Source organism: Malania oleifera, chromosome 6 (assembly GCF_029873635.1).
Source record: "Malania oleifera isolate guangnan ecotype guangnan chromosome 6, ASM2987363v1, whole genome shotgun sequence".
Classification (NCBI taxonomy): domain Eukaryota; kingdom Viridiplantae; phylum Streptophyta; class Magnoliopsida; order Santalales; family Ximeniaceae; genus Malania; species Malania oleifera.
Genome location: NC_080422.1, coordinates 76,806,090 through 76,823,084, shown reverse-complemented (window position 1 = coordinate 76,823,084; position 16,995 = coordinate 76,806,090). Strand labels below are relative to the sequence as shown.

General features: G+C 36.1%; 1 protein-coding gene across 2 annotated transcripts in view; it reads right to left on the bottom strand.

The window, feature by feature from the left end:
* Nucleotides 1-635: 635 nt before the first annotated feature.
* LOC131157460 (protein FIP1) overlaps nucleotides 636-16,995 on the bottom strand; it is a 42,509-nt gene continuing 26,149 nt past the window's right edge. The window contains exons 9-14 of one of the 2 annotated variants that reach the window (XM_058111637.1): nucleotides 13,476-13,560; nucleotides 13,220-13,282; nucleotides 12,863-12,922; nucleotides 2,163-2,255; nucleotides 1,076-1,138; nucleotides 636-934 (exon numbers count right to left, since the gene is read on the bottom strand). In XM_058111637.1, the coding sequence (XP_057967620.1) occupies nucleotides 818-934; nucleotides 1,076-1,138; nucleotides 2,163-2,255; nucleotides 12,863-12,922; nucleotides 13,220-13,282; nucleotides 13,476-13,560 (481 nt within the window). In that variant the 3' untranslated portion in view covers nucleotides 636-817. Of the gene's footprint in view, nucleotides 935-1,075; nucleotides 1,139-2,162; nucleotides 2,256-9,464; nucleotides 9,777-9,891; nucleotides 10,000-12,862; nucleotides 12,923-13,219; nucleotides 13,283-13,475; nucleotides 13,561-16,995 lie in introns of those variants that run through there. The other variant, XM_058111638.1, reaches the window with a different exon arrangement.

Here is a 16,995-nt window from a genome sequence, read left to right as displayed (position 1 = left end):
TCGAGTGTTCATGATAGCTGGATTGAATGTGTAGTTGTTGACTAACTCGTCGATGGAGAGTTTCGATGAGTGCCGCACAGCCCGTTAATTGAGTTTAAATTGGCAGTCTGTGACACCATGCTTAAATTTTAACCATTTCACTCTGCCAATAAGATTATTAGTAGTTCTAGCATTTGGTGCTCGGCTTTTTCCCATTGCAAATTGTCGGTTTTTGTGCTGAAGGTGTGGAAATTTATGTCAATGGACAATTTCTATTTATTTAATGCAAAACAAATTTGTCTACATTTTCACATTTTAATATACTATATATTAAAAAAACATTAAAAATACATTTAAAAATTCAAATACAAATATATTTGGATCAATTGTTTTTGAAACCTCAAAGAAATTGCATCATATAGCCAACCAAATTAAAAACTTGAGTGCCCCAATGCATTCCCAAGAAAGATCCATTTTTTGGCCCAGAAAACACTTAAAATTTATCAATACATTTTTAGAGTACTAATTTTAGGATATTAATGCGACAGTGTTCTCATATCCAAAAACATGTTTAGCCAATTTTTGCTGTGTACATCATCCATTTGGAAACAACACATTGAGAAGAGTCTGAAGGAACCTTAGATGGTTGAGGCATATTTTGAATGAAACTTGATCAAATAATCAATTATGAAAAGGCTATTGGACAAACTGATTTATACATTAAATACGTTAATGTCCCACAATCTCTCTTTCAACCATGGAAGGAGGAAAAGAAGCAGAAAATGCTTACAGGTGAGCAATGAGGATGGATAAATACAATTTGTTTGTAAAGCAGCAATCAAGGTCCGTGCTGCTCACTAGATTCCGCCGATACCTGGGGTTGATCTCTCAATGCTGATATCTTCTTTTGCAGCTCCAAATTTGACATCCGCTCAGCTTCCAAGGCTCGTTCAAGCTGGAAGTGCTCAATTGATGAATGATGAATTTGTATTCCCGTGTAATCAATTTATACCATGATAAATGAACTAATTTGAGAACTTAAATAAACCTAAAATGAATTTGTCATAATACATTAATAAATAAAAGGATTCAGTACCTTTGCTGCTCGGGCACTCCATTCTCCTAATATAGCTCTTAGCCTCTCATTCTCTTCAACATACTGCTCAGGTGTTATCACCCAAAAAAAAAAAGGGTTAAAGACATGACAAAATTATTTGAATTTCTGAGACACTTAACCATCATTCAACAATGCCAAAGAGGATGACATGCGGTGAAGAAGGGATATAGTTGGAAAGATTGTTTCAAAGTAGAAGTTGGAAAGATTATTTGAGTCTCTTTTTCAGCCAGGCAAAAATTCAAAGATTTTTTAGTTTTTAAACCAGGCAGATGTCTCTGAATTCTATTCTGGAGAGAATAATTCTTCGCAAACATTTGCAGATTCAAAGAAATGACAATTCGCATTAAGATGACAAGTATACCAGTCCAGAGGATTTACTAGACGGGGTTGGAAAGTATCATGGATCAGAGAAAAAACTATTCAAGTGCCTTTTTACAATTACATAATGAAAGGCAGTCTCAGATAATTCCGAGGGTTCCCAGGGTGGTAGCAACAGTACCACCTATTTCCTTGATTGCTATTCTGGTGAAATGTAATGCTCTCTCAGGACCTTTTTTAAACTGTAAAGGGACATTTAATCTGAGGAATCTGAGCTCTGAGGTCAGTTGGCTCCACAGAAATTTGAAAAGGGGGATTTGGTAATTTATCTGGAAAACAATCATCTCTAGAAGAAAAGAAGTTACAGGATATGCATGTGTATTAAAAAAGATCATGAAAGAGCAGTAAAAGGCATAGCAACATATTTGAAGTACAGGATTTGTGTTGGAAGTGCTGGGATGGTCTTAAGGATGCAGGGTTTGGCTGTGAAGCAAATTTCTGTAGATGGTTTTATTTTTTAATGTCTGGCCTCTGGTTCTGGGTTCATCTGTTGATTTTTGCTACTGTGTTTGAAGCTTCGGCTGGTCTCTGCATTATTTTTTCCTGTTCTGGTCTATTTAACTATCAATGCCAAGCTAAAAATTCATGATAGATAATATTAAACTATTAAAATGCAAAAGAGTAAATACGGATTTTGTAACAAGTAATAATATACAAAATTCTGGATTAAAAACATCAAGCATAGCACCTGATTGTTAGTGTTGCGCACATGCTGAATCTCTGTGTCCCTCTCAGCAATCAAAGATCGAGCAAGCCTTAGTTCAGACTGTAGTTGATTCATCTGCAATTTCAAACTCCTAATTTATTACCATCAGATTAATTCTTGATGGTGAAAGTCAGATGATGAAAAAAAATCTAAAAAATATGGCTAGCCAAAATCACAGTTCAAAGAATACAAATAAAGATTCAATCATTCCCAGGGCTGAGACTATACTCAGAACTGTCGAAAAAACATTAGGACATCGGAAACATTATTTACCTCTTTATAGCAATACTAACTGACCTCCAAAATAAGAACATTTCTCATATTTACTAAACTATCATCCCCAAAATCTCGAATGAATTCTCAGTATGTGTCTGTAATCATGGCCTTAATTTTACACGAAATTGTTGACATCTCCATTGAAATTTCAGCCTTTCACCACCTCCGAAATTGAAGTGGCAATCAATTTCCAAAAATATCCATTGAAATTTCCACGAATCATTTGAATTTTATTGAAACCTTTAAATTTCAGTGAATTTTTAAAAAATTTTTTTAACAAATTTTGACTTTAGAATCAAATTTCCTTGGAACTAGAATTTGAGATTCAAAACCCAAATTGAAATTTCTCTCTTAATTTTTTCTTTGTTTGAATTGAAACCAAAGATTGTTACAAGAAGGATATGGATAGCTTTCAGAATTTTGAAATTATATGAAAAAATAAACTTAGATATATATTAGCTACTACATTTTATTTAACCATTTATGCTTAAATTATCTATGTTTGTACAATATATAACACTTAACCACTTCATGAATTTCAATTATATTAATTGATTATGTTTTGCACCACATACATGTCCTTGATGTATTTTATTTATAATATTTTAGTTCTAATTATTGCATTAATATATCTATTAATATTTCTAATGTTTCATAAAAGAATTCCACGCTTTATTGCTAATTTCCATCATTTTTTAGAATCAAAATCAAAATGGCATTGACATAAAAAATTCCATACTGTTGAAGCCTTGAAATTTTAGTGAAAATCAAAATTTAAAACCTTATCTGCCATGCTACACAGCCTACACCATTCCAAAACAACCATAAGAATGAATGACTGGCAACACAAGTTATTCATGGTGTCTAAACAGGAAACAAAGTCTTTTATTCCACTGTAAATAAGAAGCTTCAATGAGGTGGATTTGCATAGTCACTCCATCACCACCATCCCTCTCTCTCATTTTTTGTTAGTGCAAGCTTTCTTGAATGCAGCCATTTTGATTCCCATTTTTCTAGATTATAAATTTATCCAACTCACCATTTTTCCTAAAAGCTTAAATCGTTAGGTAGTGAGCTAAGCATTTAACATGTTCCCTGCCTCCTGCATGCGTCATCTCCATCATATAGAGAGGCAACAAAACACTGGGTGTATTAAGGCAATATTAACATGCAATGAGGATAATTTCGAGAAGAATAAATGCACGATCTAAGAATTGAAACCAGTACCTCCTGGTAACCATAACTTTGACAACTAAAAACAAATCCAGAACCTCCTGTTAACCACAGCTTTACCATGTCAAGTCCCCTCTTTAACCCAACAATCTATATCACACTTTTCAACATAAAAAATCAATTAGAATCCAAATAATGTTTAACAGAAAAAAAATTGATGTGGGACAAGTAGCAAGACCATGGAAGATTCTTGTTAGAGATTAATGGATAAGAATTGGACAAGGGCTTTCGTGTTTAGTTAATTAGTTTATTATGTATGTTTAGTTCAATTAGTATAGGATTACGTGTATTTAGGGGCTTGATTGTAATATTTATGCATTTTAGGGGTTTGCTTCTAATTTCATGTATCTTTAGGGGTATGTGTAATTTCTTGTATTTTATATTTTTATGCTTTCTTATAAATAGTGGGTGAAAGCCCTGTATGAGTTAGGTTGTTGAATTTTGAAAGTGAACAGTGATTCCCCCTTGTATCTCCTCTCCTCTCCTTCCCTCTTCCTTCTTCTTCTTCTTCTTCTTCTTCTTCTTCTTCCCTCCTCTCTTACATTTTCTCATGGTTGTAGATCCTTGATGCTGCCTGCCTCTTTGGCATCAACCCGATCACACCATTCTTCCATTTCAATTTCCCCCATTTTCCCCTTTCACTCTTCTTCCCAACTTCTTTTCTTCTTCACTCTCTCTCTTTTTTGTTTCAGCCTCTGGTTTATGTTCTCTCTCTTCTCTACTCTGTTCTATTCTTAGTGCTATTCTGTTAATATCTTTCCTTATTCCTTCTTAATTCTTCTTATTCTCTTCCATCTCAGTTCCTCTCCCTCAATTCTCTCTGATTTCTAATTTCCTTCTGTGTTTAGGTCTCTTCCCCTTCTCCCCTATTATTCCTTCTATGGGTCCCAATTTTTCAGACACCCCATCCCTGGAAGATTTTCATGACAGCTTCCACACCATCAGTAACAGAACTCTCCAAAAGGCTTCCCCTTGCAATTTCATGGGTGTGGCCCCATGTGCCACTTGACATTTTCCACTCCAAAATCTAACCTTGCTAGAGTTGTTCTGACATACCACCACTACCATTCGACTCACCGCCCTTCAATCTACCACCTTCCAAAAAATCATCACTGGAGGACCTCTGCTGGCAGCACATGTTCCCCATGCACCAGTGATCTGCAAGTGAATTGCCAGAATCTTCTCCAGCTGCCAAAATCACAAGAAATTGCTCCAGCCATGATATTTTGACTTGCAAAGAGATATTCTGCGAGCATGCATGATAATTTGATTTGAAAGGCTAGAAATTTTCCAGCCAGAATAAAAAATCAGGTTTTATGGCTGCAATTTGTGAGTTTTCTAAGTTATTATTATTATTATTATTATTATTATAATTATTTTATTTCTATGTGATACTCAAGATTAAAGGTGACCTGAATATGGTTCTTAAAAATTGAGATTCAAAATTGTGGCTTTACATGAATTTATTGAGCATTGTAATCAAATTGTGTTAAGGGTATTTGGTGATCTATAGTTGCAGTGAATACATGCATAAATCCAGTAATATGGTGACAAAATATTGAAAAAAGGAATGCTATTTATTTGGGCACAGTTTCAAGTTTTTGCATACCTTTCTCAAGGGTGGAGGAAATGTTTGTAAAATCATCATTTGATGGAAAATGTCCTACGAATGTGGTTTCTAAGTGTGTGTTTGGTATTATTGTTGTTTTCTATTTTCTGTTTTTGTTTCCACAAGGTGAAGAAACAAATTACAAAAATGCATTAAGTTGCTAGTTTGCTATTTCTGTTGTTAGTTTTCAATTGTTTGCGAAAAAAACCATATTTTATGGTTTTTCACAATATGGTTTTCGGTTGTTTTGACAACCGATTGCTAGAAATTGTAATATCCAGAAATAGTTCTTTTGGATAAAATCAACCAATTTATATACTTTTAAATAAAAATAAAAATAAAATGATCATATGCATTTAAATATAATTAAAATAAAAACATACATTCCAAAACATAATAATAATAATAATAACAATAATAATAATAATAAGTCAATTACAAAATATTTTTACTATTTTTCAATTTTCACATCCAATAAAATTTTTATTGTAAAGTAAAATTTGAAAGTATAATAGTTAAATAAAATAATTATAATAACTTTTATTTTTACTATAGTATTTTTAAATGTGTATTATTTTTCAATTTTAATATTTTAGCCATACTTTTATAATATTATTTGATTTGGAGACAAAAATGAGCTTTTTTAATTAATTTTGAAATTTATTTTAATTTGATAAATATTATCCAAACAAGTTGCTAGTTTCTGAGTTTCTATTTTTGGTTTTTGGTTTTTGTTTCAAGTTTTCATTTCTATATTTTTGGAAAATTATACCAAACAACCCCTAAAAAGGAGTCACTCGTATTCAGCTTCATCCAGAACCTTACCCAAAGCTTTATGAGATATCTTGGGTTGATAACTCAACTAGACATGTTTGCAAGAGATGTTTAGTTCCTTCCCGATTTTGATAATATTTGGTGTAATAACATATCCATGAATGTTGACCATGTACTCCTTGGCTCTCCTTGGCTGGATGATTTGGATGTGGCGGCTCAATGATATGAGAACATATGTCTTCTAATATAATGGTAAGAAGATCATTTTAAAGCACATGCTACCAACCAAGACAAAGAATCTTCTAGAGTTTCTCTGCTGGAGTTAATCAACTTGAAGATACTACAAGGAAGGAAATGCATCTATTTGAAGACATCCAAAGTCTTTCAAGCATTCCTATCATTAAGTTTGTCGTTTTGAAGTGTTTATTGATGCCAATTCTCAATTCAAGTCTATGGTGTCGTCAATGGAATGCTGTTTCTTGTATCACTCATGCATTGGGTTTCAAAGAGTCCAAGTTTGCTTCTTACTTCTGATCCTCCAATATTTCAAAACTTAAGGCCAATTTTTTTTCAAACATGCGGAGATTTGATGTAGGACAAGAAGCAAGACGTTGGTAAGATTCTTTTGGGAGAATAATGGAGAAGAATTGGACATGGGGGGCTGTGTTTAATTAATAGGATTATTATGTATGATTATGTGTATTTGAGGGCTTGTTTGTAATATTTGTGTATTTTAGGGGTTTGTTTCTAATTTCATGCATCTTTAGGGGCATATGTGTAATTTATTGTATTTTAGGTTTTCTTATAAATATTGTGTGAAAGCCATATAAGAGTTAAGTTGTTGAATTTGAATTTGAATTTGAAAGTGAACATGTGATTTCCCCTTGTATCTCCTCTCTCCTCTCCATCCCTCTTCTTTTTCTTCTTTTCTTCTACAGAAATCCTGAGTGTCTTGGAGTGATTTAGGGGATATTTATGTAGAGAATTGTCTACTATTGAGAGAAATTATTTTAGGAGATTGTTTCCATCTTTAGCATACCCAATTGTATTATAAGTATAATGTATCGGTTTGTACAAATAATTCATTCAAGAAATACAAAAAACCTATTGTGATTTCATCGTATCAGAGCTATGGTTTCTATAATCCTAGTTAACAATGGCAAAAGGAGCCGTCAACAGCAGAGAGTCGAGCACCTTTGAAGCTCTCGATGGCGAGACTGGAGCCACCTCCTCCTTGAATTCGAATGGGCTTGATAGCTCGTCCTTCCCACTCTCAGTGGAGAGACTAAACAGAAAGAATTTCGTGAATGGGCTCAGTCAATCAAACTTGTGATTAACGGCAAAGGAAAGTTAGGCTACCTTACTGGCGTGAAGAAGAAGCCTGCCTCAACCGACGATGCAGCTATGCAGAAGTGGAAGTTCGAGAACTCCATGGTGATTGCATGGCTGGTGAACTCCATGAAACCTTCAATCGGCAAGACCTATCTGTTCCTACCGTCAGTGAAGGACGTCTAGGACGCCGTCTGAGAGACATACTCAGACATCGAAAGCTACTCTCAAATCTTTGAGATCAAAACTCGACTATGGCAGATGCGACAAGGAGAAAGGGAAGTCACAAACTACTATATGGAGATGACGAATCTCTGGCAAGAACTCGACTTGAGCATTGAGGAAGAATGGGAATGCCCTGGAGATAGTGCCCGATACAAGAAAAGACTCGAGAATGAACGAGTCTTCGAATTTTTGGCTAGACTCAACCGAGACTTGGACGAGGTGCGAGGGAGGATTCTCGGCCGATGACCTCTGCCTTCAACTCGAGAAGTTTTCTTGGAGGTGAGGTGAGAGGAGAACTAGCGCAAAGTGATGTTGAAGGAGCCAATTCTGATCGAAAACAATGGGCCCAAAATGTTTGCCCTTATTTCAAGAGGAACTCCTACTGGGACAAGCCAAAAAAACACAGAAAGGAAGACCTTGGTGTGAGCACTATTGCAAGCTAGGCCACTCAAAAGATAATTGCTGGGAAATACATAGGAAGCCCGTAGATTGGAAGCTGAGATAGAATCCCAAAAATCGTGGCTACCAAGCTGCTATTGATAACCCAACCGAGAAACCACAAGATGAGAAAAATAATAATTCCACTTCAAGTGGTGCATTCAATCTAGAACAGTTGGAGCAACTATAAAATGTTCTTTACCATTCAAGCATCGGGTTAGTCTTCCACACGTATTCCATCTAGTTCTTTAGTCCACCGAGGTAATTTTTTGACAACCTTAAATACCATCTCACATTACAAATCACCATGGATAATTGATTCTAGTGCCTCTGATCATATGACCGATTCCTATCATCTGTTCTCATCCTATTCACCTTGTGCTAGAATTTTGAAAGTTGAAATTGCAGATGGATCACTCTCATCCGTTGCAGGCAAAGGGAGTATTCGAATCTCTGACTCTATAACTCTAGAATCTGTCCTACACGTCCCTAGGCTGTCTTGCAATTTGTTATCCATTAGCCAGTTGACAAAAGATTCCAATTGCTATGCTAAATTCGTTTCCTATCACTATGTTTTCCAGGACCTATCATCGAGGAAGACGATTGGCAGTGCTAAGGAGTGTGAGGGACTCTACTACTTTGAGGAGGTGAATATGAGTGAACAATGTCAAACTGCTATTTGTGATTCTGCATCTATTTCTAAGGATAGTGAAATTTTGTTATGGCATTCTAGGATGAGTCATCCAAATTTTCAATACTTAAGACGTTTATTTCCTTGCATTTGTTCAAATAAGATGTCTTCTGATTTTCAGTGTGAGATTTGTGAACTTGAAAAATATCAACGTAATTCCTTTCCAAAATCCACATACAAGCCATCCAGACCTTTTACTATGATTCCCAGTGATTTATAGGGGCCCTCATGCTCTCTTAATTGCACTCACACGAAATGGTTTGTTACTATTATTGATGATCACACTCGTATTTGTTGGGTTTACCTGTTGAAAGATAAAATTGAAGTCCGTTCTATTTTGATCAATTTCCACTCCATGATTCAAACACAATTCCAAACTCACATTCAAATCTTGTGTACTGATAATGGTACATAATATTTCAATAATATCTTGAGAAATTATTTTCAAGAAAATAAAATCATCCACCAAAGTTCCTATGTGGATACTCCTCAACAAAATGGGGTTGCCGAACGCAAAAATAGGCATATTCTTGAAGTAGCTCGGGCATTGATGTTCACTACAAATATGAAAAAATATTTTTGGGGCGATGCCATTTTAACAGCTACATATCTCATTAATAGAATGCCTAGTCAGGTTCTTTCTTTTGCCACACCTCTCCAAAAATTCCAAGAATGTTTTCCAAACTCTCAGCTCTATTCCAATCCCTCCCTAAAATTTTTTGGGTGTACTGCATTTATACATATTCATGCTTACAATAGGGATAAATAGGAACCTCGCACCATTAAGTGCGTTTTTATCGGTTACTCTCCTACTCAGAAAGGCTACAAATGCTATGAACCTGTCACAAAAAAATTGTTTATTAGCCTTGATGTCACGTTCTTTGAAACCACTCCTTACTTCCAAAAGCCTTCTCTTCAAGAGGAGAATTGGAGTGAAGATCGGTTCTTTCATTTCTCTGTTCATGAATCTGTGCTATACACTGAGTCTGTCAACACCACTATCATTACATCATTCTCTGATCTGTCATGTACAAAAAACCACTTAAACTCAGGGGGAGATGCAGAAAAACAAAATAACAAGGAGAATTTTGTTTACTCAAGGAAGCCAAAATCAAAGAACAGGGAGAATCTCATACCTGAGGCACCAAGAGAGTTGGAACCGGTGATAGCTCCGAACAACCACGAGTCCACGCCCAATCTCGATCAAGTAATAGATCCTGGCCATGAGCTTCCTTCTGATAAGTCTGCACTTGATGACATCAATTTACTGATTGCTCTCAAAAAACAAACTAGGTCATGTACTCTCCATCCCATTTCAAAATTCATGTCTTATAAAACTCTAGCTACAAGGGGTCGTGCTTTTACCTCTAACCTTGACAGGATAAAAATTCCAAAGAATATCTAGGAAGCCTTGGAGATTCCTGAATAGAGGGAAGCCGTCATGGAGGAAATGCATTGCCTTGGAAAGATTGGAACTTGGGATGTTATGAATTTGCCAAAAGGGAAGAAGCCAGTAGGCTGCAAATGGGTCTTCATAGTGAAATATAGAGCTGATGGGACAGTTGAACAGTATAAAGCCTGTCTTGTTGCAAAAGGGTTTACACAGAACTATGGCATTGACTACACGGAGATGTTTGCACCGGTGACGAAATTGAATACAATTCAGGTCCTCCTGTCCTTGGCAGCCAACTTGGATTGACCACTTCAGCAACTCAACATTAAGAATACATTTCTAAATGGCGAGTTAGAAGAAGAAGTCTACGTGATGATACCACTAGGTTTCAGTAAGAAAGGTGAAGAAAACAGAGTATGTAAACTCAAGAAGTTCTTGTATGAACTCAAGCAATCTCCAAGAGCATGGTTCGACAGATTTGCGAAGGTGATAAAGAACCAAGGATATCGACAAGGGTAATTAGATCACACTATGTTTTTCCAACAGTATGAAAGTGGGAAGAAAACAATTCTGATTGTGTATGTTGATAATATAATCCTAATTGGAGATGATACAGTGGAGATGGAAAGACTGAAGAAAGTCCTAGTTGATGAGTTGAAGTTAAAGACTTGGAACAAATGCGGGACTTCTTGGGAATGGAAGTTGCTAGACCAAAAAAGGGCATCAGTGTCTCTCAGTTAAAGTATATCCTTGATCTCCTAACCGAAACAGGCATGCTTGGATGCAAACCTAGTGAAACTCCCATTGAAGCAGTAAAGAGAGTTGACGAAAGCAGAATATCGGTTGGTAAACTAATCTATCTATCACATACCAGACCCAACATTGCATTTGCAGTAAGTGTGGTAAGCCAACACATTCATTCACCAAAGGAGACTCACCTAGAGGTTGTGTACAAGATTCTCAGGTATCTCAAGGGTTCTTTGGGCAAAAAACTCTTTTTCAAGAAGTGTGAAAGCAAGGAAGTAGAAGTTTTCACAGATGTTGATTGGGCAGGATCAACGGAAGATTGAAGGTTTACGACAGGATATTACACCTTTGTATAGGGAAATTTGGTGACTTGGAGGAGTAAAAAGCAGAATGTAGTGGCTCGAAGTAGTGTTGAAGCTGAGTTTAGTGCAGTTGCATAAGGGATATGTGAAGGATTGTGGTTACGGAAATTTTTGGAAGAACTACAGATCACGGTGAAATTCCCTATCAAACTCTACTGTGATAACAAAGCAGCCATCAGTATTTCTCTCAATCTAGTTCAACATGACAGGACGCATGTAGAAGTGGACCGACACTTTATCAAAGAAAAGGTTGAAGAATGAACCATTTGTATGACTTATGTTCCTACCAAGGAACAAATAGCAGACATCTTCACCAAAGGGTTAGCTCGACAGAGTTTTGATGATTTCATATGCAAGTTGGATATGATCAATATCTATGATCCAACTTGAGGGTGAGTGTAGAAATATAGAGAGTCTTTTGGAATGATTTAGGGGATATTTATGTAAAGAATTGTCTATTATTGAGAGAGATTATTTTAGGAGATTGTTTCCATCTTTAGCATACCCAATTGTATTATAAGTATAATGCATCGGCTTGTACAAATAATTCATTCAAGAAATACATAAAACCTATTCTGATTTCATCTTCTCCTCTCCTTCATTCTCTCATGGCTGCAGATCCTTGATGCTGCCTCCATCACACTCTCCTTCAGTAATATGTGGGTAGGATTTCCTTGAACTGATACAATATAACCTCAGCATATGAGAGACAACAATCCAACCAAACATACATATGGGATCTTGGCATCACAACCACACACACAAAACACAGCCTGAAATTTCATCATATTCGTATTTTCATTGTAGAAAAGAAAAACAATCCATTTCCATGTTTGTCCCTTTCCCATTATTAATAGCCTCATGCTGATGCAGTGTATCATGTAGCTTAAACATGACAATTTGTCCCACTTAAAATGAATTCGAATCATTAAGCTTCACAACCCGTGCATGCCAATTTACTCGATACATTTAGACAAGAAAACTAAAAATGATACATAAACTATGACAGTATGATGAGTAGGGCAATTGATGCAGGTCAAGCCTTAAGTCCCACTAGAAGGAGTAGGCTACATGAATCTTCCGCCAATTTATGCAATCTTGGCAATTTCCTCCCACAACTTGACAGCTATTAAATCCTCACTATCTCATTTTAAGTTATTTTAGGTCTATCCCTATACATTATATTCCCACTAAGAGTAACAAGCTCACTCCTCCTCACTGGTGCACTACTTAGTCATTATTTTACAATAATTGGAGAATAAGAAATACATTTTAGAAACCTAAATGAGCTCAATTACTACTTTCTTAACTAATAACTATATAAAATAAAAAAAAAATATTGCTTAAATAAAATAATCCGAAATAACAAAAAAGAAATACAACAGCATCTCTTTAAACACAACACATAATTCAACTGCCAAAGTTACAACTAAGAAGCATGTATTGAAATACATAAAATTAGCAAAATAAGTTAAAATGAAAGCTGAAGAGAATCATCAGAACATGAAACCTAATACATGTCAGACAGTACACAGTAAATTGTTAGGGTAACACCCTTTTGTTGAGTAACCAAACCAAAGAGTAGTATACTAATTGAAAACTAACCTCCGCAGAAAGTGTTCGTAATTCTTGATCACGAGCTGCTAACAGATGCGCAAGATCAACCTGCAAACAAGTCAGTAGAACACAGTATTCCAATCATTCCTCATATAACTAATAAACTCTCGTTTGCAGAGAGGGGGGGGGGGGGTTGAAAGCAACAATGCATATAATGCTGATTGTATAAAATAAGGAAAAAAAAAGAGAGAGAAACAACATCTAATTCAAAACCACAAGAAGAAAAAGACAGAGTTTGTGTCTCTTATATTCACCACCCTTACATGTATGAATGAAAATTTGGATGCCAAGAAAAGCACTTCTTAGGATACAAAAGATTATTCATTATGCCAGAGTAATTATCACCTGTGGTGTGATCCCATCATTAGAGCGTTCATATTTGCTTAAACATTCTTGCAATCGAAGAATCTGCAGTAAATAATCATGTTTAACATTATCAGTTTCTAACATTCGACGGACCAGTTCTGCAAGTTGGAGCAGCTCATTGCCCATAACATTTCCATAGCCAAATCCAGTGGACATTAGTCCTGGAAGGGACTAAGGGCTATGACATGAAGACCATACCACAGACATCAAAGATAGGTTTTCAATCATCATATACCTCCTCACTCAAAAAATGAAGGTTCTCCCGCTGATATTGCAGTAAAGCCATCTGCTGATCGGAGAGCCGACCACCCTCATGATACCTGGTGCACCAAAGAATCCTCAATGTAGCATCAAATGCTAAATTAGATGCTGTACAATGAGTATGGTGCATCAAAACTTATTATGCATGAACGACAATTTTATCTTATGCATGAGATGTCAATGCAAATTTCCTGCAGAAAGCAGCTTTATTTTCCCTAAGAGGCAAGACACCAAATAAAGCAACAGGATTTAAAGGCCTGGGATCTTTCAACATTCCTGGGATTGTGATGCCCATGGCATCCCATTTCCACAGTTGTTTTGGGACAGAAAAGTGAGGTGGTGGTAACCTCACATTCCCAAGGAACGAAGGACTCCCGCAAAAACATAGAGAATCCCTCTCCTATGCTCCCCCATGGGCATGTTTCAAGAATCTCATTCCCATGGGATCCTACTTTTGGGACTAAATTGTTCTCACAAGTTGGGCCAATTGGCCATTAATGCCCCCATAATTAGTATTATTGCAAACTATCATATATTTATATCAATAACTTATTATAATATTAAAAATAGAAAGCAATAAAACATGAAAGTAATATTATTACTATTGTGTGTTAGCTTTTAAAAAAAAAACTTATTTTTGTTATTTATGATGGTTGAAAGTTATAGGACGTGGATTTAATTTTGTACATATTTTTAGTAAGCTTTTGAGCTGAAAATACAATTATTCTTCATATATTGCTCCATAAATAGGTCAAAGGTATAATGTTAATCTTATAGATATACATGCCTTGTTTCTCATATTGAATCAAGCACTAATATGGGCATCCCATGTACATTTATGAGAATCTTACAATGCAAACCGAACAAATGGCACCTTAGGGGAATAGCTTTGATCTCATGAACAAAATGGCCGATGGCATCTTAGGGGCATAAGTTGAAATGCCTTGCACCAATGAATCGGCCCATTAATGAACAAAGCAAAAGGGCCAAGGAACAAGGGATTACTGTGGACTGAGAAACCTGAGACCAGCACCGAGTGAGTTCCTCTGCAAATGAGTTATCAATGAAGAGTGGAGCTCTGTACCCTGCCTGTTGGTACAATCATTGCAGGAGTCCAGGGGCTAACACATCTGGTCAACTCCGAGAAGAGTTGGATCTGACTTCAATATCATGGATCTCAAAGTTCATGACAAGAAAGAAAGTTTATATTGCCCAAGTAACAGCAAATTTCAAATATGCAGAGACGAAGAAGATTCTGCCATGTTGACAGCATTAAACCTTAAGTATGATTAGATGCATATAAAGTTTGCATTCAGAAGCCACAGGTACGATTTGCAATGAGAATAACCAGACAGCCACGAAAATATGAAAATAAAACTCATGATGGTGATCTGATACTAAATACACATACAACGACAACAAAACCAAGCTTAAGCCCACTAGGGGGGGCTGGCTATGATACTAAATACATAGAATGTGATAAAGAGTGGCCAAGAAGCAAGCATGCTGCAACCCCAAAAGGCTGGGGTAAGGGCCAAATCAAAACATGTCAGCTTGGAATCCCTAATATCATCAACATAGCGTGTAGCTGCCTTGAACTCCTGACCTCTTAAATTTGGTGCTTTGGAATGAATTCACATGCCATGGTTTAAATGGCGTGTATGTTACATATCTAACCATATGTGTTGAGTGTATCTAAAAAAGGAAGGGGGTGGGGTGGGGTGGGGTGAAAATGAAAGAAAGAAGTAAAGGCCCAAATTTGCCTATGTTAGATTTTTTAGCCTAACAAACAACAAATCATGAAGCAACTAGAGCAACTACAGCATTAATTTTTGTTGGGTTGGTCCCGCCTATGTAGGGGGCCCAACTTATTCAAATGATAAAATAAAAATAAAAATAAAATGGAAGGAAGACGGTTGTTTGGAAGTTGAACCTTTCATAGGGCATAAATGTTTGGTTGACATAGGTAAAATTTACATGCCAAGCTTTTTTTCAAGACTAGTTAAATAGTCTTGGGTTTATTTAAGCATTAGTTGGAGCTTGTCTTTCTTGGTGGTTTTTTCCTTGAAGACTCCTAGTGGGATGATGTAAATGACTTAAATTCCCAAGCATGCAAGAGCATATTTTTCAACATGTTTGGACTTTGGAGACCATTATATAAATATTGTTGCATAGCTATTTATTGGGTGGTTGATCATTTTAAGCATGCAGAGTCTATAATAATCTATATAAGGAGTGGGGTCTCATTGCCACCATGTTGGGTAGAGCCGTAGAGGTGAGGTATGCCTTGTGGAGTGTAAGTTCAAGCCAAAAAGAGAGTGAGTTTGTAAAAGGGGTTCACCCTTGGGTTTTTCCTCGTACCCATTTTTCTTTTTCTTTTTTCTTGGGTTAGGAACAGGTTCTCAGTTTTCACAATTTTAGGGAGAGGAGTGATAAATTCTCTTCTTGTATTTCTCTCTACACCTTGATAGTACTTGAACTCTTGCTGGATTGCCTGTGGGTGTAGGCCAAGTGCAAACCACATAAATATCTTGTGTTGTAGTTCTTCACTTTCCTCTTATCTCTTGCAATTTTATTTTGTCTCTTTACCAATGGTGTCAGAGCTGCAGTTCTCATGGGTAAGAAGTGTGACAAAATTGCTTGAAAGAAAAAGATGGAGAATATTCCGAGCAATCAATTCAAGGTGAAGAAACTTGATAGAAAAAGAACTTTCAATCATGGAAGTTGAAAGTCCACGACATGTTGGTACAACTTGGGTATCACAAAGTGTAGCTTGGGAAGGAGAAAAATTTGGAAAAGTTGTTCAACGATGATTGAGAATAAATGGACATGAGAGTGGTTTCTACAATTTGTTTCCGTTAAGATGATATCTCATTCAATATAAAATCTGAAGACAACCGTGAATTTTTGGGGAAGATTGGAAAGCTACTATGATGTAGAACAAGAAGCAAGACTATGGAAAGATCCTTGTTGGAGAATAATTAAGAAGAGATGTTTCAAGGAATTGTTGAGTTTAGTTAGTAGCTTATTACGAGTTTAGTATTAATTAGTATATGATTATGTGTATTTGAGGGTTGTTTGTAATATTTGTGTAATTTTGGGATTTGTTTGTAATTCATATAGTTTTAGGGGTATTTGTGTGAATTTATGTATTTAGGCTTTCTTATAAATAGTGTGTGGGAGTCATGTCGTAGGCAGTTATTTTTGAATTTGAATTGAACGTGAATTCCCCTTGATATCTCCTCTCTCCTTCCTTCCCTTCCTCTCTTCTATTTCTTTTAAATTCTCCATGGCTGCAGAACCCTGATGCTGCCTCTGCATCATTGTATCTAGCCAAATGTCTCTTCAATCAAATTCTTCCAAAGAGAAAGCTCTATTAATTGAAGATAAGTGAAGGCGGAAAAGTATCGGATCACTTGAATGCTTTCCATGTCTTATTAAGTCAATTGGAGAGTATTGGCGTGATGTTACAAGATGAACACAAAGCTGTGTCT